The sequence below is a fragment of the Petromyzon marinus genome, chromosome 3 (genome assembly GCF_048934315.1).
Source record: "Petromyzon marinus isolate PM22_M1 ecotype Great Lakes invasive population chromosome 3, UKy_Petmar_22M1.pri1.0, whole genome shotgun sequence".
NCBI lineage: Eukaryota > Metazoa > Chordata > Hyperoartia > Petromyzontiformes > Petromyzontidae > Petromyzon > Petromyzon marinus.
Genome location: NC_133669.1, coordinates 14,420,927 through 14,447,884, shown reverse-complemented (window position 1 = coordinate 14,447,884; position 26,958 = coordinate 14,420,927). Strand labels below are relative to the sequence as shown.

At 43.8% G+C, this 26,958-nt stretch overlaps 3 protein-coding genes across 4 annotated transcripts; 2 read left to right on the top strand and 1 right to left on the bottom strand.

The window, feature by feature from the left end:
- The first annotated feature begins 2,650 nt into the window (after positions 1-2,650).
- On the top strand, positions 2,651-6,994 carry SSNA1 (SS nuclear autoantigen 1). Its single transcript, XM_032975030.2, has 3 exons — positions 2,651-2,867; positions 4,362-4,561; positions 5,647-6,994. Exons 1-3 carry the CDS (start codon positions 2,816-2,818, stop codon positions 5,746-5,748), a joined length of 354 nt encoding a protein of 117 aa, XP_032830921.1. The 5' UTR covers positions 2,651-2,815; the 3' UTR covers positions 5,749-6,994.
- Positions 6,995-7,437: 443 nt separating this feature from the next.
- INTS12 (integrator complex subunit 12) lies at positions 7,438-17,889 on the top strand. 2 transcript variants are annotated; one of them, XM_032975005.2, is made up of 7 exons: positions 7,438-7,612; positions 9,208-9,447; positions 10,512-10,634; positions 11,222-11,487; positions 11,731-11,890; positions 12,817-12,978; positions 14,698-17,889. In XM_032975005.2, exons 2-7 carry the CDS (start codon positions 9,274-9,276, stop codon positions 15,391-15,393), a joined length of 1,581 nt encoding a protein of 526 aa, XP_032830896.1. In that variant the 5' UTR covers positions 7,438-7,612; positions 9,208-9,273; the 3' UTR covers positions 15,394-17,889. The 2 variants fall into 2 exon arrangements, with proteins under 2 accessions (XP_032830896.1, XP_032830887.1); XM_032974996.2 differs by lacking the exon at positions 7,438-7,612 and adding an exon at positions 7,642-8,273.
- Positions 15,861-26,922, bottom strand: LOC116954473 (poly(U)-specific endoribonuclease-A-like). The gene is made up of 7 exons (XM_032975017.2): positions 26,770-26,922; positions 22,510-22,609; positions 20,863-20,974; positions 20,323-20,444; positions 19,745-19,851; positions 18,023-18,176; positions 15,861-17,428 (listed from the first exon to the last, which is right to left on the bottom strand). The coding sequence occupies exons 1-7, from the start codon at positions 26,814-26,816 to the stop codon at positions 17,150-17,152; spliced, it is 921 nt and encodes a 306-aa protein (XP_032830908.1). The 5' UTR covers positions 26,817-26,922; the 3' UTR covers positions 15,861-17,149.
- Between the last annotated feature and the right edge of the window lie 36 nt (positions 26,923-26,958).

Here is a 26,958-nt window from a genome sequence, read left to right as displayed (position 1 = left end):
GTTTGGAGGGGAGTGAGAGCAGAGGCAGGGAGACCAAGGAGCATAGCGGTGGATGAACCTGGGTGAAGTTGATCTCTATGAACAGAAATCGGAGTCATTCCCTGTCCATCGATGGATGCAACCGAGCTGTCCGATGTCTTCTGCGCTCTCCAGCACGCACAGTGCACCATCAACCAATCCACAGGAGGCGATTTACTTCATTCATTTATTATGGGAACATGTTTTAATATTCATAGTTCTAGATTTGAAGCTTTCGTGACTGCAAGGATCCATACTGGTCCCTTCACCTGATGAAGGCCGCTTGTGTTGTGGCCGAAACGTCGCGACTTTTGTTGTCTTTTTTTTACCTACGTGACTTTACCGAATAATATTCATAGTCTTGGTTCTTTAATGTTTAGCAAAAAACTAGGGAATATAGATATTTAGACTGACCTTGACCCTCCATAACCTATGAAAATACATATATATTTTTATTGTTTTAGTTCCAAGAAAAGGTTCAAATAAATGTGCGCTAATAATGTCAGCATTATAGTCGCGACCTGCATGTTTACAAGGAGTAAGTGTTTCGAGGATTCGTAAAATTGATTGTTTACGCCAGTGCCTTTTTTTCTCTCCAGATTGTGTCGCTAGGTGGCACACTTCTCACATGATAAAATACAAATATCGGTTACCTTGCGCAACGTAAAACTTCGAGAGTGCTAATAAATGCCAGAGTAAAATAGTTTTAGAAAATTGAGCTGAGATATGGTCAAACTTATAAAGTGGCATATTGTGCCAATGGGTAGCACGGTAAGCTAAAATATGGCTATAATTGGACAAGTGGAGATGAGACGGCTGTAATCATGACTATATTACTGTTTGGGATGGCGACAAAAGTGGTATATAATCGACCAGTTATTGTATTTTTGCTGAACGCTGACATCTATCAACACCTTCGTGGACTGTTAAGAGAGTGAAATTCGCACTCTCAAATCTCAAAATCTGAACAGCGAGCAAAAGCAATTAAGACTTTGTTAGCTGCGCCCCCACGCTGCTCAGAAACATCGCTTGAATCATTCTCGACAGCAGTGAATTTCAACTTTTTTTTTGGCTACTCTACCACTTGACTGAATTTTGTTTCAAGCGAGAACCCCCTTGCCTGGCCCAACATGGTTCTGAGAAATAAATGTACGAATAATGAACATCAATATTTTAACCAATTGCCCATTTCGTTAGGTGCCCTACACTACTAGTTAACAAGCGAATATAACAACGGGTGCTCTGCATCCACGGCGTAATTTGTTCGAGTTCGCTGGTTACTCTTGGAAACCCACTTTGCTTACGATCAACGAGTTTAGAAATGCCTTTTATATCGTGCCAGGTTACCATACGTATGTAAAATGTTATCGCAGTTATTTTACATTGGCAGATTCATACGTGATTATTCACCAATGACTCTCATGTACGACACAATTTCAGGCATTTATAAATGACCCCTGGCGCATTTCCACGTATTGAACCCCCAAGGGTTGAGAACCGGTGCTTTTATACAGCACCGTAACTACTTCAATTGAAATACACGTATTTAAATACACGTATTTTAACTGTTGCTTGAAAACCAGAGATCATCTAGCTCAATGGGCTTTCACGTGTTTAAAAATACTTGTTCTCACGTCCAACGTAAATAACCACAGCGCTGTCCTCGAGACAGTCTGGTCCCTTCATCTGATGAAGGCCACTTGTGTTGTGGCCGAAACGTCGTGAATTTTTTATTTTTATTTTGAATTGTTTTATACTTTTACGTGCCTTTACCGTATAGAACCAAAGAGTATGGATCCTTGCAGTCACGAAAGCTTCAAATCTAGAACCCCAGTAAACTTGCGTTGCCATGTGGTTTTGGAACCGTTGGCCCAACGTTGCCCCAACGTTGGCCCAACGTTGGGACGATGATTGTTGAATTCCTGTCAACCCATACGGTTTACCCGTATTCTTGGACAGGGAAATTGAGTTATCGGGTCGATACGGCGTACAGCCGTTTTAATACGGGCAAAACATGTATTTTGTCTTTTTATTTGTGTTTCTACCCTGTGATGGGACTTTGTAGGATGAACGTTGAGATTTATAAGGGGGCACGGGGTGACCAATAAGGTCTGAATTGGTCTGTAATAAGTTAGGGCACTGATAAGGTGTTGACAGATATTTGGTTGTATTATGCATTATCATGACTTGTCTTTCTGTTTTGCGTACGTTATTCTAATAAAGAGGCTACTGAAATGATGTGTACAGTATTTCGTTTTAATTTACAAAGCCATCTTTTAACGTTGATACATGTCTACCTTTAATAACATTTCTTGGTCGTTTGCCAAGGTACAATAATCGTTTTTCGTATGTATAGATTTTTTTTAATTCTGACACTAATGATTTTAACTTTTGGTCGCTTTATATTGATTGCGATGTTTATTTGAAGTATTCAAAATACAACGGGCCCATCAGGCTCTGTCGTCATGGTAACGGTTCGCTTCTTTCAGTTTTTTTTCCTATTCAATTTTTAAACCGATACATCTTCTGCCGTATCGCTTTCGTTGCTGTTATTAGTACTACTACAAACAGTTAATGTTATTTGTATGAAGTCGTTTAAAAAAAAAGTTTAAATAGTTTAGCTTCCTGTTGGGGTCGGACGTCACGTCCGGCGTGTCGTCAAGATCACCGTTTGCGCGTGGTTTGCTGTTAAGGCGGCCGGCTCCGTTGACACGGAGCAAAAACAAATCCCAAATCTTTTGAGCTTGCAACGTTTATTAATAACCTCTTTAAATTACGTTCCACTTTGCGAAGAGGCATGTCTCAGCAGGGAGCCGCGTTGCAGAACTACAACAACGAGCTCGTGAAATGTACGCGTTTCCGTGTCTTCTATTGTTGGTCATACAGGACTGTAATACGGTAATAACCGTTCGTTGTGTGTCGCCCATATAACATTAACATGGGTTTTTGTTTTGTTTTACAAAATGCAATGGTGTACTGTACAGCTATGCTCACCACCTTCACCAACCCGCATTCATTGACCAGTATGGTCAAACAACGCCGGCAACCAGCACTGTGTGAGGAGTCCCTCATCCAGCAGTTGTTTGACAGTAGACGATTTATCGGTTTAAAACCCTACGGTTTACCCGTATTCTTGTGCAGGGAAATTGAGTTCTCAGGTTCATACGGCATACAGCCGTTTAAATACGGGCAAAACAAAAGTCGCACCCAGGCAATATATCGCGGCTCCTCTTGCCGAATCGCATCATTACGCTCATGGTCTGGAAAATGGAATGCTGTTCGGGGCACTCCGTTTTAAATACGTTTCGTTATTTTACACTGTTGAAAATATATCTCATGGTGGTTGCCAAAGGGGCCCCAACTCTGAGCTTTGGCCACCAGGAGGCACCCCCTGCCCCCACGCTAGTTACAAGACTGAGAGCAAAGCAATCAGAGGGAGAGACCGGGGCGAATGTGTACGTGTGTATATTTTGGATAAATGTCACTGTATATGGTTGTATATGCCTATATATACACACGTCTTTATATCCAAGTGTATCGTGTATACACATGTGTATGGTTATGTGCACGTATTTTTATGTGATTGTATACGTGTGTGTGGTTGTCTCTATTATATGTGCAGATCCGAGAGTGGTGGACCCAGTAATCTGGGTTTGATTTTTGGAAGATACATATCTGAACCGGTTATAAGCCTCCCCTACGTCAACTTGCTCTTAAAGTTGATGGTGCGATATGTGAACATTAACACTGGGGAAACAAAAGTGGTTAGGCATGGTTGTCACATCACCCGCCTTTTGATGTTTGCTTGCAGGAATTGTCCTTGCAGTCTATAGGCCAAACGTGGGATATACGTATAGCTAGTGTTTGTGCAGCATATCTGAGTGTAGAAGTCTGTGTGTGTATATGTATAAGAATGCATGCACCAATGAGAATTATATTTTGTGCATGTTTATGTTTAAGTGTGTGAAATAAATATATGTAGTGCAAGGTTCTTCAAATTTCAACCCCTGGAAGGCTCTTGTAGTAGCCCACTTGAGCTTTAGCCTGCCGAGACAGAGATACAGATGAATGAAAGAGATAAAAAAGGATACAGGTGGGAGACCTGGAAACAAGGTACAATTTAGTAATCACAAAGACGTTTGAAGTCATAACGGCTATACATGTATGACGTCACTTGGCCCACCAGCACATGCTCATTTTATGACGTAACCTGCTGAAATATATAGTTGAAGAAGCCTGATTATAATGTCACAGATGTTCACTAACAGCACTTTGTGCTGTATTGCCTGTAAGACCTAACGAGGCTCGCTGTCTCTGTGCATGTGGTGTGTGTGTGTGTGCAGGCCTGGAGGAGCTATGCGCACGGCGCGATGTGGCGGCGCGCGAGGTGGCCGAGGCAGAGCGCGAGAAGACAGAGCTGGAGAGGGAGCTGCGCTCCATCTCTGAGCGTCTTGCCCGCACAAATGAAACGCTCGCTGCCCGCACACATACACGCAACCAGTATGAGCGCACTATCGCGCAGACCCAAGCTGCGTACACCAAGGTGAGAGGATACACTCGTACACACAAATGTCGTCGAGACAGTACTCAGAAAGCATATGCAGTTTCCACAACACTGAGACACCACATCATAGTAATTACAACACACAGCACACGCAATACATGAATAAAACCACATACGATAAACTATACATGCATGTAGACAATAAAGTAGAGGCAGACGTTGCCGAATGCGGGGGTTATGTTTCTGAAAAATGCCATATTGGGCAAAACTAGGTTCGACAAATAATTAACTTCCATAGGAAAAATAGGGTTGTGTTCCTGGGTCCAAAATTATCACCCCCACGCTCTTTGTTTAACTAACTACACATAATTTCCACAATTGTTATTGCACTAGAGTGTGCGGAGTTTCTGTACATTTCTTGTGTGTTTGCACAATCGTTATTTTTAAATTTCACCTCAACACAAAAAACCCATCCCCATTACTCTTCCCACACTGCGGCACTCACGTCCAATGCTCACCCCGAACTGCACTTGGGTGTTAATGATCCACCATCTAGTCCATATGAACTAACGTTCTCAACAAGTGGACAGCTAGATGCTTGCGGCAATATGTGAACATTTGCATATTGCCTTTGTGCGCATTGATTGTATTACATTCACACAAAAAATATACGCATGCAAAAACATGTATAGTAAACATTTTATTCTCACAGTTTATTAATTCACACCTTCCAACGGATGCAGCACTTCTCACACAACTTTTCGACAAGGAGATGAAAATCTTTAGTTGCGTCAAACGACGTGTAACCGAAACATGACCTCTGTATCCCGGAAAACAGACCTCATTAGGTCAACCATGCATTGCCAAAACACACATTCGTTAAAACCGTGTTGTGCAAGGTTTTCCTTAAAAAATAATGACAACATGCATAAAAAAAAACTCGCAACATGAATCATTGATCACTGCCTTTGTGTACTTACATATGCTTACCCACACATACAAATATTCACACACATGGACACCCACTACACAATCTGAGATGTGCACAATCCTCATGCCCCCCCCCACTCTCCTTGCCTGCCTGCTTATTCCCAACACTGGCTTCTCCTCCTCTCACCCAACAGATTCTGGAGAGCTCACAAACGCTGCTCACAGTGCTCAAGCAAGAGACGGGTGGCCTGGGCCGCCTGACAGAGCACATGGGCAGCCCCCGCACAGACTGTTGACATGATACAACAACAGTCCCATTTGCCACTAAGTGGCAGTAACATCACCACAGCGCTGTGCCAGGCTAAACATTACACACATACACCTATGCATACGGGCTATGGGTTTCTCTAGGAATGTGTATGTGCTCTTGAATGTATTTTATTTTTGGATTGAGGGACAATATGATTATGGTCATTTGCGTTGGAGTGTGCATGAGTGTGGATGCTAGTGAGCATGTGTGGGAGTTAACACGAGTTAGAATGTGTGTATCTGAAGACGATATGTATAATTATGTCCGTGTGCGGTTTAATAAGTGTGCATTTGTGAATTGTGTTCATTACTTTGCTGTGTTACATGACCTGCATTGCGGGTTCAATTCCTGGCACAACGCAGGTGTTTTCTCAAATCTGATCACTAGGGTTGCCTCGGTATTGCAATACAGTACTACGATATGCGTATGCTATAACATCCACAATCTTATCGTCCGTTTTGCTAAATATATTTCATGTTCATCTTTCATTTTTCTAAATATTGTATTTCCTGACATAACAATCCCAATGATTACAGTTGTAAAAAAAACCTATACAATATTTTCATTGATAAATATCCAGAGTAATAGATGGCATGGCGATTATATGATGTAATTTCCATACTTAATTTGATTAATTTCATTGTTATTCGTGTGACAATATTTGTAATAATTATAATAACTTGTAATGATTAGAACAATTATGGCAGGCTTATGTTGAGTGAACTGCAGTTAAAGTGATCTTCTTTTTTCTAGACCAGCAAAGCACAAAAACAATACAAATGTGAATACAATTGAAGTACAAAGAATATGGGAAACTGATACCGCAATATTTGTAATTTTTGTATTTCGTATTTTGACATGTACCGTGAAAAATGATATGGCAACCCTATTAAATATTCCAAGCTGTCCATAGGTTGATTAGTATGGTCAACACCAACAAGTGCAAGAGACAAAAGGGTAGTGGGATATGTGGTGCTGTTTCCACCATGTGTTTTGGTATGCCGCCCTTAATATGTACTTGCTTTTAACAGTATCTGACGATCTGTCGAGGTTTACAGGAGGAACCCTGCTCATAGGTGTTGTGTGTGATGCTGTCGGGACTATTTAGAACATTTTAAATCCAAAACGTGATTTTAATAACTTCTGTATTTAGCTCTTTGACATACATTTTCCAAAGTTAAAGTGAGATATGAAATGTACATTGTAATAAAGTCTTATATTTGTATTAATAATGTTGTGGCTTGGTTTATTATAAGCCGTTGTTCTTGATTTGCGCCTGCTACCCCTACATGACAGTTTTCCCCGATCGCCTTGATTACTATCGGTTCTGACAGCTGTAATGGTTTCACTTTATTGCTTTCCAATTCAGGTTGAAATCGGAAATGGAATAAATATCCATAGTTTGTGATGCCCTCCAGGTAGCCCTTGAAGCAATCAGAGTCCACTGTGTGCACCACTAAAAAAAAGTAATCTTTGAAACGAATCGTGATTGGGAGGGGGAGTCGTTTATACGCTTGTAGGTCATTCAATTTTGGAACTTGCCATTGTTTTTCACTGTAATTGAGCGCATTTGCACCCCTGCATATTAATGGTTCGCTCCGCTGTGGCCGAGTGCAAGCCGTCCACCCTGGGATGTACCACCTGTATTGTAGGGGGCTGGCGGGGGGGGGAGATTTTTTTAAACTTGGAATCGGCACTTCCCAAACTGGCGCTACGTTTCATTCGTTGAGCCGGTCGGTGGTTGAGCTCAGAGCGAAAGATGTTATACAGCTAAGAGAAAGGAAAGCGTTTAATGAGTACAACTTCAACAGAGCAAGGTTTCCGCTGCTAAAACAAAGTCTCTCTTTACGGTTCGTGAACTCAATAATTGTATTTTTCTACATTTGTATATATTGATGTAATTCCTTTCCGGCTAAAGCCAGTCGAGGGGGGTGGGGTGGAGGTATCTTTCCGTAGGCCGCGTGCAATGTACACTTCTAATTTGCTTATACTTTAAAATTAAAACGTGCAATTTAAGTTATACTTAGAACCGTGTCCGCAGTAGGACACGCGTATCGCATTGTCACGATCTCGCCTTTTTGTTCGCAGTGCCTTTCATTGTCGCTGATAACGAGTTCACAGGCCTTACGCCGGGGAGGTAACCTTGCGATTCTTAGGGTTCGCTGTGTCACGGGGGTCCCCAGCAGCTTCATTGTGAGCGCCTGAGTCTCACAGGAGGCGGCGGCGGGATGGGATGGGGGGGGGTTACCGATCGAATACTTGGGAATAATTATCATTGATCAAGGCTCGCAGGAGGCCAGGCTGAAGCTCTGCCCCACATTGTTAACGCTCAAGTTCTCGGCGAGACAGACTTTTAACACGACGACGGATCCTTAGCGGGGTTTTTTGTTTAGTGTTTCTATTGCTCATTGAACCGGACGAAAGGCAGTGATGCATTGGATTCGTGATGGTTCACTTTTCATACTGAACGCTCATCGATCGAGACTATAAGGCATTCATAGGATGCATAGGGTTAGTATCTGAAGCCCATTAATGCGGACGAAGGCACCGATACCCAGGCTAAGGCTGCCATAGTGTTCTTTGGATTCAGTGTAGTTTTCTAAGGCTTCTGAATACGACGAAGACGCCGTTAGAATACTCTGGGTTCAATTTAATTGTCCAGTCGCTAAACCACACGAGGCACCCTTAAGGTGTTCAGTGTTTAATGTGTGTGTCCGATACATAGGCTTTTTCTTACGTTTCTAAAGTGGCAACATTTTGTAATATTTCTAAGGAGAGACTGGTCTCTAAACCTAGACCCTACTAACTTGTTAGTTCATCATCGAAAGACCCCAGAATATACTTACATCACTAACATGATGGTATGAAGGAAAATAAAAACCACTACAGGTGGCTAATAATACATTCTCGAGATTATACATTTATGTATTTTTATCTTTCTAAAATTTACCAAACATCCCAATGCAGAGACTGAGTGTGGCTTTTCTGGATAAAGGGAATTATCATAGTTATTGGAAGCATTGACCAAGTAAATGTGAAGGACAACTCATGGATCGTTGCAACTCTTTTTACACGCTTTTATTTAACGCACTCTGTTGTTGTATCCTCAGATCTTGTAACTCAATTTTAACCCACTTACCAATGTGGTGTCGACTGCAAACTTGGTATACTTATGTCATACTGATGACAAAACTATATTCTATCATAAAAATATATATATTTTAAACGTTATTTTTTTAGATGTTATGTTTCGGCTTGGGTATAATTGTCCACGGTCCCTTACGTTATGGCAAGCTTCGGGGCCACTTCCTGGAGTCGTGGAGTTCTTCCATTACTAGTACGGTACATTTCATTAAAGCGTGTTTTTTTAAGTTTTTTAAAAAAATATTACTTATTCACTCTCGTGTCACTGCCTATTTTTGCCTCTTCTCTCCACCCTCCATAGGTTGGCTTTTTTGGGTTTCTCCCTCCTACACCCCATACCCCCAGCCCCCGGGCGTGCCAGCGAGAGATGGTGCAGCCCCTGGCAGTGCCAGTCTTGGCTGGGGAGCTGGACCCCCTGTTCGTGCGCGCCCTCGGGTACCTCCGCTCGCGTTCGCGCGACTCGGCCGAGCGACTCCGCACGCTGCTCGATGACGCCCTGACACGCAGCTCGGGAGATCCGGGCACTCGCATCCCCCACAGGGTTAGCAACCCCCCCCCACCCCAACCTTCGAGACTCCCTGCAACTTGCAACATTGTCCAATGTCATCGTCATTGGACTATGAGTCACAGCACTTAATTTTATTTTCTCCGGAAGGACGCGGGGAAATGTGGTGAGCCAGGATCAAAAAAAGTTGCACTGAACTTTTATCACGCCAATCACATGCAATGCATGTTACTTCCTTGCTTATAGAATACTATATGTTCTATTAAACAAAACAATGAATGATAATACACTAGAAGTCATTGCTCTAAAACAAATTATATATTGCGATTGAGGGATAATATACATTTAGATACAGCAAAGTAAGAAAGAGCAACTTCTTACAACTCTGCTGTTAATTAATATAATCAGTATCATGCGTCCACAACACCCATTACCAACACTAACTTAATGCCATGGGTAATATCACATTCTTTATATTATATGCTTCTGACTGACAAAATGAGCGAGTGACTTATGTAAATTCTAGTGATGTTAAAGAAGGTTTCTCTGATATTTGGCACCAAAGACGAGTCTATGTAACTATAAGTATACAATTTAAATTATGAAAGGTGGGTCCCTAGGAATTACAGCCTGGAGGTTGATTGGTTTTACTTGAAAGGCTTGGGTCAAGCCTAACATTGTAAATTGTGTTAAGTCTTGTGCTAAACAATTTGTCTCCCATGGAGTGTGACGATCATGCTTCTAGAAAGTAGGTGACGCCCTTTACTGGCTGTATGGGGGATCTCGGTCTTTTTGTATTGGATTGTGTTCCTATGTAACGTGTACGTTATAAGTGTATTTGTGTATGTGCAAGTGTACGGTTATACACTTATGCACGTGTATGATATGGATGTTTGGTTACGACGTGCAATAAACATGGCACTGGTGCCAAGGTACATTACAGTAATTGATGTCTCCACCGTTGAAAATTTGTTGCATCTGTGCAAAGGTACATGTGCTTTTTGTTTGATGCGAATACAAACTCTATAATGCAGAAGGCCGAGTGTGTATACCGGATTCCCTTCGATTGCGGGCCAAGAGATTGAGTCTGTCATTTGCAGGACCTGGAAGGTGCGGTCAAAGGAAGCAAAGGACACTCGTCCTCCAAGCATCACGAGGGAAAACATGGGTCACGACCGCCCTCGGACAAGAGCAGGAGAGACGGGGACAGGAAGACGGACAGGGTACGACACACATACACAAGACGTACACAAATACATGGGACACACACATGCACCCCACAGGATGCACATACAGAGGACCCACGTGCACAGGATGTATAGTCATTTAATTCTCAAAACCGCAACCTTAAGCTGTTGAAATAATGACTTTATTATTGGGCAAGTCAATCAATGAAGCATTTTTTTTAAATCATGCAATTTGCATATAGTGTTTGCCTTATTAAATAAACAATTTCCACATATAATTCTCCAAATATGTGTTTTAAGTGCAAGAGTTAGTTTTTTTGCACTGAAAGTGATCTTAATTGTTGCCACTTAAGTAAACTTCAAATCTAGATTATGAGTGTTATTCTGGTTAATCTTGAGTGAATCTTTGGAATGACACTAGACCCGAGGTCAAGGTAAGGAAGGATTGATCACGTCATCACTGTGTCACGCTGGACACGCACTGCAGTGAATTCTTAATTTTTAGGAGGCGCGTGCCCTGTGTTCTCCATTTTAAATGCCTACCAATTAATCGATTCGAAAATGTATTATTTTTTAATCCATGAATCATCACCAAGTGAATGGTGTTGGATGCGATTGTACAGGCTAGGCCGGAGGGGCTGGATGTGGCTCATGAGCCCCCCAAGAAGCCGAAGCTGGAGCGAGTGGACAGTGGCCGGAATGGTGCTGGTGGCGGGGGAAACTCCCCTGCGCTGTTGCCCTTGCTGCATGCACCGCAGCAGCCGGCCCCGAGCCGTGTGGCCGACAGCCCGGCACAGGAAGCCCCCATCACCGGAGGCCCCGAGTTGTCTGATGAAACCAACGCCGACGATTTCGCCATGGAGATGGGACTGGCATGCGTTGTGTGCCGGTGAGTGTGAGGGTGTGAGGGCGATTGTGGAGTGTATTATTGTATACGTATGTTTTGTAACAAACTTGTCACGAGTTGGTCAGATGTGTTAATGTGTAGCCCACCAAAGGTATGTGAAAGTCTTGTTTGACCCTTGGAAAGGAAAATATTCCTCACCCCTGTTCAGAGGGTTAAGTAGCGATTTTACACACGTCCTTAGAGTGCGAGTTCATTTATCTGTGTGGTGTGCTTGCGTCTGAGCAGGCAGATGACAGTGAGCCCGGGGAACCAGCTGGTTGAGTGCCAGGACTGCCACGACCTGTATCACCAGGAATGCCACCGCCCAGGCGTTTCCGACAAGGAGGCCACTGACCCCCGCCTTGTATGGTACTGTGCTCGCTGCACCAAGCAGATGAAGAAGATGGTACGAGCACACAGACACCCACACACTCTCACATGGTCACATGCTCTCACGCAGAACAGCGAGGGTGGAGCAACACATCAACAAAAAATGTTGTTGCCGTTTTGACAAATGCATTTAATTACATGATAAGAATCTATTGCAGGTGAAATCTCATTTTAACATTCACACTTTTCACTTTCTATGTAACAATTTTTTATGTAAAAAAAAATCCTGAATTTTTTATGTAAAAAATTGTTACAGAGAAAGTGTATGTACTGTTAACGTGCATGTACTGTTAAAAAAATATGTACCTCTAATGTATATTTTCAGATGCATGTCTCAAAAATCTTCACTAATCGTGTAACGATTTTCCCGCCCCCACAAGTGAACGATCAGTTAATTCGCTTCGGAGTCACGATTCGATTCAGGAGTTTCCTTTTTGGTCGCACGTTTATTATAAAATTTGTATTATTTCTAATTTTTCATTTCTTGACTTGATACAGACTTGTTAACAATGTAATTTCCATATAATATTCCTAACTCATAAATTAGCAATAGTGAGAATTCATCATAATCAATGAATAACAGCTTTGTTACATGCATATTATTCATGTTTATATCTCTGTGTGATGAACCATTCCCAATATTCAGCTCACTGGATTTTAAGAGTGCATGCCGACTGACTCGTACAGATTTGACTGTATGTGAGAACGTGTTGGCATAGCTATCAAGTGTGCAGGCAGTTTAACTGTACTGGAGCCCAAGGGTGGAGGGGCCCAGGCACCAGGGAAGAAATTAAAGACATGGAGCCCCATTTAATTGTTTGCAAGAGCGCCCATGCCCATTATGTCACGCCACTGCGTCCTTGTAACGGATGATGATGGTTGTGTGTAAGGTTATAAGTACACGTGTGCCTGTGTGTGTGCGTGCGGTGGGTGCGTCTGCAGGCCGTGCAGTCCCACAAGCTGCAGAAGGTGGTGGCCAAAGCTTCGATGTCGCTGTCGTCAGCACCGAGCCCCTACGTGACCAAGGAGGCAGCCGTGAAGAAGCCAGAAAACAAGAGCCCATCGGACTTCTCCTTCCAGGCCTTCAAGCGCTCCGAACTCAAGGTGCACTGCCATGAGCTGACCAAATCACCTGTACGGTTGCTTATGTTATATTGTATTGTACTGTGTTTGGGTAATTCCATGGACGTGTTACATTGATTACGGCAAAAACAAGTATACAGATGCATTACAATTAAACAGAAAGGGGCACATCAACTTTTGTTATCTTCAGACTACACACCACTCACTGTAGTTGAATGTCTAAATTGTCAGCTTATATGTTGGTGTGCCACATCTTGTTGTACGAGTGCTCACATTCCATGCTGCCTCACTTGAGTTAACGGAATTTTTCTCGTCAAATTATTCAGGATTTTTTTTGCGACATCTACATGCTCATAATTTTCCTACAGAGAAATCATATATTAACTTAACATGCTCATGGCATTGTTCTTTTTGCGGACCTGTAGATAATGAGGCATAATGTGATATTGCATAGTTTTGGTAAAAAAAAATTGAAATAAGGAAGGCACAATCTAAAATAAAACCTAAAGTCTTATTGTGTTCGAGGTGCATTCCTAGGCATTGTGCCCCAGACTGTCTGACATGAGTATAAAGCTTTGTTAATGAGAACTGACAAATGTTAGGTTTCGAGTTTTTTTATTGTAGAAGAGTTTTTAGTTGTTTGGGATGTGCTGCATTGGGATGTTTGCCCAGTTTAATTATGAACTTTTTAGCATGTAGGAAGAAACCAGAGTACCTGGAGAAGAGGCATGCGCACAAGGGGTAATACAGAAAACTCCGCTCATAGATTCAGGCCGTCGATACATCCAATCTGTTGAACCTGTGGACTAAAGCCATTGCTATAGGGCCTTCTCCTGTTCTGGCCACCTATGAGTCTCAAGCCTGAAATACCTGCATACCTTTGTGGTGTTCCTTGTGAGAAACAAGATTCTTATGTTTCTCTGTGTTACATTTTGACTGAACTTTCGTGACTGCAGGAATTCATATTTGGTTCTTTCGGTAAAGTCACGTCGATAGAAAAAAAATATAAAGTTCATAAAAATAAAATAATAAAAAACAAAACCACTAATGTAGACTGAAGCCTGGTTCTTAATCGGAGTGAGTGTACTGGCAATCTATAATGTAGACTGTAGCCTGGTTATTAAGTTTGGTGAGTGTACTGGTAGTCTATAATGTAGACTGTAGCAATGGTTATTAAGCTGGGTGAGTGTACTGGCAGTCTATAATGTAGACTAGCCTGGTTCTTAACCTCGGTGAGCGTACTGGCAGTTTATAATGTAGACTGGAGCCTGGTTCTTAACCTGAGTGAGTGTACTGGCAGTCTATAATGTAGACTTATTATTGGTTCTTTCAGTAATATAAATAAAATAAATACAATTAAAAACAAAAACCACGACGTTTCGATCGCAACACAAGCGGTCGTCATCAGGAAAAGGGGGGTTAGCCTCTAAAGGCAAACTGTTTATAAAGGTTTAGAGATGGGCGTAGCCAAAGTGTGTCAGCAGCATGGGCGGGGCAGCTAATGTAAATGTAGGAGAAGATAAGCAACTACACCAATCAAAGGGTCGCCAGGCAATCATTGCACCTCGCTCCACACACCCAAACTGCTGACATTGGAGGTTGACAAGAAAACACAAATAAAGTCATGAACGAAAGTGGTTGATGACATCTTTCCAATGATTGCTGAGTTTTTAACCATCCTCTCGGTGGAAATTGTGTCTGTATATATGGATGGCTTGCTCTGTGTTCCCTTGCACTCAGGCTACATCCTCCTCGGCCGTCGCCCCCTTGCAGTCGACTCCAGCCTCCTGCTCCACAGCGTCGGCTGCCGGCCCCACGGGGGCAGGTGGACTCGCGGGGTGGGCCGCCAACTTCAACACCAAAACCTCATCGTCATCCTCAACGTCGTCATCATCGTCGTCATTAACGTTGTCATCGCAGATGCCCTCAGTCTCCTCTTCATCATTTTCCACAGCTGCCCCTCCTGGAGTCCAGGTTACCAAGGCCTCTAAGCTGCCCTCTGTCAAGGTGCTCCTCAAGGCGTCGCCCTCAGCTTCCTCAGTGGGGACAACAACAACAGCAGCAGCAACAGGAGGTGGTAGTGGGCCAGTGTCCCCAGCAGGCCTGATGGCCGTGCCGTCCATTAAATCAAGCAGCAGCAGCCTGGGGAAAACTAGTGCTGGCGGCAACAGCAGCGGTGGCATCAGCATCACCATCAGCACAGCGGGAATGTCCGGTGTTGGAACTGGTAGCATTGGGGCTGGTGCGACAGTGGGGGCAGCTACTGCTACAGTGATTGCAGCGCCGAGTTCGGCAATCACTGCGGGCAGTGGGGGAAGCAGCAGCTCAGGGAATGGTGCAGGGAAGGCGCCGACGTCACAGGAGTCGCAGATGAATGCCCTGCGGAGGCTGCACCTCGTGAAGAAGAAGGCGGCTCAGAAGAAGCTAAAGAAGTGAAAAGATGGCGCTTGGTCGGGTAGCGCGAGAGCTCTACAGTTGGCACTCACACTCCGTTTTGTCTTCCACCATTCATATTATTTTTCCATATAACACTCATTCCCTCATTCTCACCTTCTCAGCCTGGTTTGCTATAACTTTTATGCTCTCTCCTTCAGACATTAAAATCTCTCTAATTTACATTTATATCCTCTCATCTTTCTCATGTTCACTACTACTCTCCTGCATTCGTTTTTGCTCACACTCAACACGATCACTCCCACTAATTTTTCTTTCATATTTCTCTCTGACTCTTTCTGTGCTCAGTCGACTTGACTCACTCTCTTGGCCTCATCCCATGAGCCAACTTTAAACAGAATGTCATTGCGATGGAGGAGAAGAGTACTGTGGGAACTTAGTAAAAAAACTGTTACTTTTTCTCCTGCATAGGAAACTGGGACTCTAAAATGAAATGCAACATCCTCAGGCAATTGCGGCAACTTTTATTGTAATGATAAAACTATATTCGAGTCTGCTAGGATGTATTTTAATATTGGTATTCACCATTGTAAAGTTACCAGTTTGTATGTCTGCCACCTCAGACACCTTTCAACTGAAAAACAAACACCTGGAAAGCTTGAAAGATTATACAAAAGCATTCAGAACGTTTCATTAGACGAGTGACACCCTTTATTTAGCCAGGTGACAACCTGATTACAATAATAACAATTGTGTAAAGAATGTCTCTAGAGACTGTTGGTCATCGGCATTGCAGTCTCCCACTGATAAGTCACCGATAAAGACCCATATAACAGTTGTACTTTAAGGAGCATTGTGACTTAATTAAATGCATAGTTTTTGGTAACGATTCTAACGTGAACTTCCGGCCATCACAACAGTGGCACACTCTTATGGCACAATCTTTACTTTGTCACCAAAATAAGCGATCAAGTATTGTCCTGTGATAAAAAATACAAAAGGGATTGAAATGAAATGCATGTTGATAATATTTACGATTACCAGTCCCAACATTTGTATTTACACCCAGAGGAAGGGCTGACAGGTTGATTTTAGTAGACCATCCTCTTTATAAGCACTCTATACATTTTAAATTTGTGAGTTGGCATCTGGGCACAGGTTAAAGTATTTTTAAAACTCCTACGTTTATCTAGTGACAGCAGAGTGAAATAGCATAGACCTTGCTCCTCCACATCCTTCAAGGGTAATTTATAACAACCACAGGATTGCGTTCCCCTAACCGGGGTCCCAAGCAATCGTATATCTGCTGAAAACATCCTTCCAGGGTCTGCCTTGCCACAACCATGAAAATATGCGTTCTGCCCCCATCGTGAATACACCCTAATAACCGTGTTGGCCATCTTCATGTATTAACTAGACTAGGCTGGGACCGTCACTTTGCCACATGTGAGAATATCGTTTAAACTTTACTCGGAGCCAGACATTTAAGAGTTGCTGGTTGGTGTGCCTGTAGCCTGGTCCAAATCCTGTTTTTTTGTGGATAAGTCTCAGGACCCTGGTTCTGAAACTCAGTCTCATATAGCCAGGTCTCAATGTACACATCCTAATTTATTATTTTAAGATAATTGTCTTTAAACCCATTTTCCTCTGAAATATTGAGTTCCTCTAACCCTATCATGAGTAGTCGAATTGCAAAACAATTAAATGCAAACCTGGCCCGAAAACACTCACCCTGGAACCCTGACCCTAGACATTGATCCTAAGATCTGGCCTTCTGGAGCCCTCGTGTCTGCATGTCTCAGGCTTGAGTGTCAAGGTTGTGTTCGAGCAGTACGGGATAGACTGTGCCAATGTGTGTGCCATGGCGGTGGCATACGAGTTCGAGACGGAATTCATCGAGACGTAGGGGATATCGTGATGAACGCTCCCCATCCCGGCCGCCTCCGCCAGCCAGGAAGCACAGTGTGTAAGTGGCGAGCTCAAATTCGGGGCTGCAGCCGATGAAGGAGCTGCCCGCAGGCTTTACAGCTGCCTTCCAGCTGAACTGCAGGGTGAGCAGGTGGTCGTCCTCATCAGGCTGAGCGGGGGGTGGGCAGCAGAGAGAAAAAACGATAGGGGTAAGAATAGAGTTGTGGTGCGGAAGAAGAAAAGGTCAAGAGGTTATGGCCAATACAATGTAGATGACACCGCTTGGAGTGAGACCAGATTGATAAAAAGTGATGCAGTGATAGAAATGAGGACATACAGATAGATAACGGGGAAACATTTCCTTACAGATGGGCATAGCAGAGGGAGATTTTAAGTGCAGAGTGGACTATAAGATAAGAGGGATCATTGCGACTGAGAGATTAAGCTCGAGCTGGGCTATTATCTAGAGTTAGCGCTGAAAGGTCCAGTGGTAGCACTCGGTGGTGTCGAGAAGTACTCAACTTCGGTCCCCACTTCCCCTCCCCATGGCCTTCCATCATATAAACCATCAGATGCGTGCTGTTTGTCATGAATAACATTTCCATTTAAATAATAAACATGGATCAGGGAGGGTTGCGTGGTCTGCATGGGCTGCGCTCGAGGTCGCCCTGGAGTGTATAGTTCTTATAGCTGGGGTTGTCTGGTCTGGCTCGAGCACCGATTGCTGCGCTATACCAGCATGTTTACGGATTTGTGCCTTGACCTTGTCCTTGTATCTGCGGGCGACGAAGCCTTTGTAGTCGACGTTGCCGCGCTTCTCCTGGAGGTAGAACTGCACCCAGTTGTGGAATCCGAGCAGCTCTCGAGAGCGCCTCGTCTCGCCCACAAACACGTGCTCGAAGCCACTCGAGTCGGCGCTGATACAAGCATAAATAAACAAGTTTGTTGACGGCGATTTTATTCATGTCATTGAAAGTCTGTATCAAGTAGACGGGTATTCTTGGTTCTTTAAAAATATATTTTTATTATCTTATCGTTTCCCTTCTACGTGACTTTACCGAAAGAACCAAGAATATGAATCCCTGCAGTCACGAAAGCTTTAAATCAAAATTTAAGTAGACGGGTGTTTAAATAGGTAGTTATTTTCAGAGAACATTTGTTTGCACTAACATACGCCTGTATCAGCAAGTCACGAACGTGCATATTTCCAGTGGCTATGTCTGTACTGCAGGGCCGTCGAGAGTAGGAGGCAAAGGGGGAAGTCTGCCCCGGGTATCACACGTAGATAGGACCCTGCAACGGGCCTGTTTTCTGGAATTCACTCTCGTGCTTGGGCCGCTATGAACTTCTGGATGGGCCTGTGCCAGATGTTCCAAAATACCCCTTCTAAACTTTCCCGACAATTTAATTGTACGCGCAGTGTGGGTGTGTGGACAGAGTCTAATAAAACATGCCAAAAGGAAAACCACTTGCAGAGATGGGCCGATAACATTAACTCGTGCACAGGGGTAAAACAGGTTGTGATATCACAGGACAGTGCGAGATGGCAACAGTGTAGGGATGCCTTCACGTAGCAGTGAATAGATCATGGTTGATAATGACAAAAATTGCAAAGTTTGAGGACAAGAGTGTGTATAGATGCAGCCCTTGTTCTCAGCCTTGTCCCAATGTTCTCAAGTGTTGCAGTGGAAGAAAAACTGCTCGTGCTGAAAGCTCAGCCGTATAGCACTCGACTTGCATTTGGAAGGTTGTGAGCTTCAATCCCAGTCCGTGATCGACTCGGCGCAACGCCTCTCCAGGCCCAGTACAATTGGTACCAAGTTACGAGACAGATAGCTTCCCACTATAGGCGTTAATGTTCCACCACCTAGCAGTGTAGACTGCCACCGAACGCCTCTTGAGGACAAGACGCTGGGTTCACCAACGAGACGCAATTATGTGTACACAACACGAGAGAGTGGGCAACTTGAGGAGTTGACGTAAAGAAAACGGTTCTCACGTGTGGTAAGCTGATGGTCTCAGCCCACTCGCAAGTGACGACAAAAATCGTGAGATTAAAATAGCTTTTCGACTTAATTTGGCTAAATTCCATCGCTGAGAATATTTAGTTTTTACTGTCATGTGACGAACATCATTTGTTTCGTTGGTGGCCAAGTACTGCCCTCGACTGTGTGGACCACAGATCATTTGAATAGATCACAGGTAGCTCTGGTAAATGCTTACTTAGATCACTCTTAACACAAAGGGTTTGAAATGCTCTGCAAGATATCCAAATGGAAGTAGTATCGCATCACATGACACCAAGAACACAATCGGGATAATACTGGGGAAATTTCCAAAAATAACCAATGGTCATGGCAAAAAAATATTGTAGCTTCAAATTGCACCGCCGATAGTATTGGAATAGGAATATCCCTGTGTTTAGATCCACGCACGTGAGTGTAACATTTTATTTTAATCGGTTAATCCATACATGTCCGCTCACCAGCCTCCACGCGAGTACAGCTCAAACCAGATGCGGTAGAGGTGCTGTTTGAACTTTCCAGGATCCTTGCTCGCCAGGCCTTTGCTCGCCAGGAACTCGTGGGCGATCTACACAAACATTGCATCCGCAAACATTTCCACGTGTTCATACGCTCGACTCTCGTTAAATGAACCCTGTCCCTATTACTCGGACGTTCATACATGATTAATGTTACCATCTCAACCATCTCTCCCACTGGTGACAGCCCAAAACAAGGAGGTGAAGTTGTTCAACTGCGCGTTTCGTTTTGCTCTGTGTTAAAAGGAATGGAAACCACGCTGCGTTACGTTTTAATTTCTGTCAAATCTCGCAGTCAACCTTTGTTCAGCGGGCGGTTGCTTCTCCTCTGCTGCCCTCGTAGCCGAGAACTCCCTTCCCCCCCCCACTCAAGCCATCCCCGCTATTACAATATAAATACACTTTGTATTGTGTATGTTATCCATCAGTGGATTGGTCACGGTTGATGATGAATTTGTGATGTCACATTTTATGGGTAACCCCCAGTCCAGCTAGCTGCCTTGTCCGGCGGGCCTTCCCACCTGCATGACGGCCGTCTGCATGACGGCGTCGAGGAAGCGATGGTTCTCCCGCACTTCTTCGGCCGTCACCGTCTCGGTGGTGCCCGTTTGCTCCTCGTAATTGTCGAGTAATGCGATGAAAGCTGGCAGCGCACGCACACAAAGATAAAGACCCCCCCCCCCCAATAGCTATACAGCGTCTTGGAGCAAGTGCTATTAATCTAGATTTGAAGTTTTCGTGACTGCAGGGATCCATACTCTTTGGTTCTTTCGAAACGTCGTGATTTAATTTATTTTTTATTTTATACCTACGTGACTTTACCGAAAGAACCAAAGAGTAAGTGCTATTAAGGCAAAATATTAATTAGGGGGGGGCTGGTCGATGTGGAGTGACGTCACGAGCACCTATTAAGGCAAAAGCGGAGCTAAAAGCTTCTCAAGTCGCGTGGGAGGAGGGGAGGGGCGGGCTGTCCAGAAACCTGACAATTAGAAAAAAAACACTTAATGCACGACATAAGGTAGAGAGGCAGCACATGTACTTATTGTCATGGGCTCTCTCACTCTTGTAGGTGTCTCGGCTCTGAAGCGCAGCCTCGTCCACGAAGATGAACAAAGGACGAGCGGCACAGTCCCGTGCAGAGTCGCTCCCTGGGGGAACGTACCCCGCCTTGCCCTGTGAGACACCACACCCCGGCACAGCGCTACAGAACCCAACGAGACCTAACAGCGCTGCAGAACCCAACGTGACCTAACAGCGCTACAGAACCCAACGAGACCTCACAGCGACGCCACTACAGCTTAGAACAAGCAGTGATATACCTTTACAGTCTAGCACATTGATATCAGTCGTATGCGACAAACATACATGCTCACTCTAAAAGGCGCAATGGTTGCTCTATAGTGTAGACCAGTCGTTCCAACCCTTTGTCATGTAACGCCTACCAGACCTATCAACTGTGCGCGTACCTCTACCAGCATATGAGTTTTATAGTTAAAAAATATGAATACATACGTAATTAACACCTGAAACATCAACTTAATGCGTAATAACTAATTACACAACTAAAGCAAAAATGTTATGCAGTATTTCTTAATGTTTGTTTTTTAGTTTGACTTTAAGATTTTCCAGCATCAAAGGAAGAGTCAGGTCAGGTGAAAATGTTTTATAAGTGGGCTTGATGAGAACATCTTGCAGTGGATTGATCATGACTGATGGTGACGATGGTAACCATACATGACTATTAAGAAATGTGTTGTACATTAAATGTGCTGTATGATCTAGCACATATACGCAACGTTGTAATTGATTACAGTGATAACTTGCGTATTCCCATGCGTCCCTATTTATTTACTGGCCTTTTGACCTTCCAAGGACGGGTGTATTGCAGTAAATCTGAAACTTGCAAGCGAAAAACAGACCGCGACGTGATATTCATTGCATTAATGCGTGTGCAATTTGTAAGGGCGCGGTGACACAGACTTATTTCATTGTAAGGTTATAATCCTTTGTTCATCATGACGTCCTTTTTACTTTGATGTCTCAATAGCGTTATGGAGATTGCGTGACGTGAGGGTTCTACCTTTCTAGTGAGGGTTGTAAGTTCATGCCGAGGACGGGGGAGGAGGCGCCTCGCCCCCCCCCCCATGTGGAGTGACGTCAGCCGCTAATTATTATGAATGGGAGGGGGGGTGTCCATTTGGAGGACGTCACCTTATGATTATTAATGAGAGGGGCTGTTTGATTTGGGGTGACGTCACCTGCTCATGATTATTAATGATGAGGGAGGATGCTCCATGTGGAGTGACGTCACCTGCTCATGATTATTAATGAGGGGGGCTGGTCGACGTGGAGTGACGTCACGAGCGTTGCACACACATTCTTGGCTCAGTAGGTAATAATAATAATGGCGGGGGTATCTTGATTTGAAGCTTTCGTAACTGCAGGAATCCATGCTCTTTGCTTCTTTCGGTAAAGTTACGCAACACAAGCGTCTGTCACCTGATGACGGACGCTTGTGTTGCGCCCGAAACGTGATTTATTTTATTTTATACCTATGTGACTTTACCGAAAGAACCAAAGAGAATGGCGGGGGTGTCAATTTGGAGAACGTCATCTGCTCACGAATATTATGGGGGCTGGTCGATGTGGAGCGACGTCACCAGCGTTAAGGACATAAATTCTTGGGTGATTATAGTAGGTATTATCACCTGTGGAGAGATGGCGTAGTGAGTCCCAGGAGTTAAACGGTTCACGTCCGCCTTCCACAGCTCGTTCAGCACCCCCTCCAGCTCGGACAGCTCCACGCGGCTGCAATGCACAAACCCAAACCCCCGACATATCTCCTCAATACACGAGTGCCCTGTACCCAGCAAGCCTTATGACCAGATCTCGTCTGAACTCGCAAGCTAAGCAAATGTGAGCCTGGTTGCCATCGGGTGTGCAGGGCTCCGCCACGTTGCTGGCAGCAGAGAGGAGTGGAGTTAAATCCATTGTTGTCCTATATTATGCGCCTACCAGCCCTGACCAGCGTGATGGAGCACAGTCAAATAACCCAGACGACCCGCACGGCGTCGGGCGACCCTCGTCTTGCAGTGGATTGTCAAAAGGGCTGCGTGATTGTGCGCTGGAAAAGCGAATTCCTCAAAACTCAATTTCAGGCGGGTATTGTATTGAGAAGTGATGTGGTCTGGGACTATATTCTTGGTTCTTTCGGTAAAGTCACGTTGAAGGGAAACAATAAAATAATAAAATATATAAAACAATAAAATTCTCAAGACGTTTCGACTGTAACACAAACACTCATCATCAGGTGTGAAAACCAATGACAAGAAACATTTGAAAGAAGTGGCGGTTTGTATTTTTTTTAAACGTTAGCACCACGGATAGCGATTTGACAGTTTGTTAGATGGACGAGTCTATCTATGTTCGGAAAAGAGGAGGGGGGAGACGAAAAATTAATGTATGCTGTCTGAAAGCCACCGTAAGCGTGAACAATCAAATAAGACCCGAAATGGTTTATCAAATCCTTCCAATGATTGCTAAGTCAGAATCCATCTTCTCGGTTGAAATTGTCTCTGTGTTTTTATTGTTTTATATATTTTATTATTGTATTGTTTCCCTTCAACGTGACTTTACCGAAAGAACCAAGAATATGAATCACTGCAGTCACGAAAGCTTTAAATCAAAATTTGGTCTGGGACTGTTGCTGTTTTACTGCCTTTCCCAAGCTTGGGAATTGAAAAATATTAAATTTATTTCAGGGGCGCCACGGTGGTGTCATGTGATCTTCCTCGCCTGGTATGAAGGAGGTGGGGGTTTTTATCCGAATCCTGACGCCCGCTGTATATTTGGAGTTTGCATGTTCTCACTGTGGTCGCTTGGATTTTTTTCTCCGGGTCCTCCGGTTTTTCCCTCCACATTTCGAAACATGCATTGAAATTATTTAGATTATTTTGCTGCTATACATTTCCACATGATAAGCCACTTTGTTGAACTATCATTTGTGGCCAGGTCGTTTTTGAAAAATAACTTAATACCTCAGTGGACTTTTCCTGGTAAGACAGGGATGGTTTAGTTTCGTTATGTTTTTGGGTGATTTGTTTGCCTTTCCTGTAATTTGCACTACTATCGTGTTTTTGTATTGTTTGTTGTGTAATGCTCTTACCCGCCCCTACTGGAAATCTGTGAAAAAATACTTTATACAGTGAGGGAAAAAAGTATTTGATCCCCTGCTGCTTTTGTACGTTTGCCCACTGACAAAGAAATGATCAGTCTATAATTTTAATGGTAGGTTTATTTGAACAGTGAGAGACATAATAACAAAAAAATCCAGAAAAACGCATGTCAAAAATGTTATAAATTGATTTGCATTTTAATGAGGGAAATAAGTATTTGACCCCCTCTCAATCAGAAAGATTTCTGGCTCCCATGTGTCTTTTATACAGGTAACGAGCTGAGATTAGGAGCACACTCTTAAAGGGAGTGCTCCTAATCTCAGCTTGTTACCTTTATAAAAGACACCTGTCCACAGAAGCAATCAATCAGATTCTAAACTCTGCACCATGGCCAAGACCAAAGAGCTCTCCAAGGATGTCAGGGACAAGATTGTAGACCTACACAAGGCTGGAATGGGCTACAAGACCATTTCCAAGCAGCTTGGTGAGAAGGTGACAACAGTTGGTTCGATTATTCGCAAATGGAAGAAACACAAAAGAACTGTAAATCTCCCTCAGCCTGGGGCTCCATGCAATATCTCACCTCGTGGAGTTGCAATGATCATGAGAACGGTGAGGATTCAGCCCAGAACTACACGGGAGGATCTTGTCAATGATCTCAAGGCAGCTGGGACTATAGTCACCAAGAAAACAATTGGTAACACACTATGCCGTGAAGGACTGAAATCCTGCAGCGCCTGCAAGGTCCCCCTGCTCAAGAAAGCACATATACATGCCCGTCTGAAGTTTGCCAATGAACATCTGAATGATTTAGAGGACAACTGGGTGAAAGTGTTGTGGTCAGATGAGACCAAAATGGAGCTCTTTGTCATCAACTCAACTCGCCGTGTTTGGAGGAGGAGGAATGCTGCCTATGACCCAAAGAAGACCATCCCCACCGTCAAACATGGAGGTGGAAACATTATGCTTTTGGGGTGTTTTTCTGCTAAGGGGACAGGACAACTTCACCGCATCAAAGGGACGATGGACGGGGCCATGTACCGTCACATCTTGGGTGAGAACCTCCTTCCCTCAGCCAGGGCATTGAAAATGGGTCGTGGATGGGTATTCCAGCATGACAATGACCCAAAACATACGGCCAAGGCAACAAAGGAGTGGCTCAAGAAGAAGCACATTAAGGTCCTGAGTGGCCTAGCCAGTTTCCAGACCTTAATCCCATAGACAATCTGTGGAGGGAGCTGAAGGTTCGAGTTGCCAAACGTCAGCCTCGAAACCTTAATGACTTGGAGAAGATCTGCAAAGAGGAGTGGGACAAAATCTCTCCTGAGATGTGTGCAAACCTGGTGGCCAACTACATGAAACGTCTGATATCTGTTATTGCCAACAAGGGTTTTGCCACCAAGCACTAAGTCATGTTTGGTAGAGGGGTCAAATATTTCCCTCACTAAAATGCAAATCAATTTATAACATTTTTTTTCTGGATTTTGTTGTTATTCTGTCTCTCACTGTTCAAATAAACCTACCATTAAAATTATAGACTGATAATTTATTTATCAGTGGGCAAACGTACACAATCAGCAGGGGATCAAATACTTTTTTTCCCTCACTGTAGCTCATAGGATTCGTCCTGTATTAATAAATATTCAGATTCTGAATTAACGAGTGCTTTTTGGGAGGAAACTGGAGTACCCAGAGAAAACCCACACAGATGGATGACGTTCCAAGCTCGAATGTCACCTCGCACTTGCGCGATTTAATTAAGGTAATCAGATAAAAACGAAAATGTTAAATTTATTGCGTGACAACAGAATTTTACCAATGAACGCTGGACCAGTATTTAACCAGGCGCTACCCAGCAGATAATTTGGTTCTATTCGGTAAAGTCACGTAAAAAACGAATAGAACCAAAGAGTATGGATCCTTGAGTCACGAAAGCTTTAAATCTATGTTAAAGTACTTATCGACAACCTACATTATAACGTTCTAGAAGGGATAGAAATATTAAATCTGGCAAAAATGCATTCGAGTATATTATTATAACTAGACCCGCCCGAAAACTAACTACCGGTACATGTATTTAATATTTGGGCTCACTAATATTAGGTTGGAGGTTGATTGGTTTCACTCATAGGTCAGGGTCAACCTAAAGTTATACTTTACTTACGTCTCGTGTTAGACACTTCCAAACGCACGGCACACATCATCAGTAATTGCAGAGATTCGCTTCCAGTTGAGCCGATGAAAAAGTTGGCGAAGCACGTTGCAATTAGCGTAGTGCTTGAAAGTAATCATGATGCCATGCGGGCATTAGCTGCGAATCGAACTCCCACATTGGTTCATTATCAATAATCTAAATAATTCGCTTTCTATCGAGTGTGACGCTACATACAATTGAAAGCGGAGAAGCCCGTTACCAGTTACTAGCGTATCATGAAGTTGACAGGTTGTTGAAAGTTACATCCGTATAATGTATCCTCTGCCGTATAGACACAAACACCACGTGCACACAGATGGGGCGAACTGCACGCATGGCGGCTGCCTGGTCTATTTTAAGTTGTCCACTCTAAATTTGGCATTCGGTCTCCCTGCAGTGCATCCCGGCATAGCCTATGATGGCCTTTGTGGTCCTGTTCTCGGCTCATCGACTCAGCCTTGGCACACCCGGTGATGGCCATTGTGGTCATTTCATTTACTAATCAAAACAGCTCAGTGCGTCGACCGTCATCATCACGCGTGTCGCTCATTAACTTCTTGAGTTGAGGACTGTGACAGAACTAGCGAAGACCAACTCACCTTGACATTGCAGCTAGCGGAGGTGCCAGACACTGTCGCGTGTACATACACTCCTCAACGCCCTCTTGTCTCAAATGTAGCAGTGGATAGAGAATAGCGGACGACGATGATGATGATCTGGAGCAAAAGAAGCTTTATGTGGCACCGCCCCATTTCCCCCGAAGCTCCGCCCCACAAACCGAGCCCAGC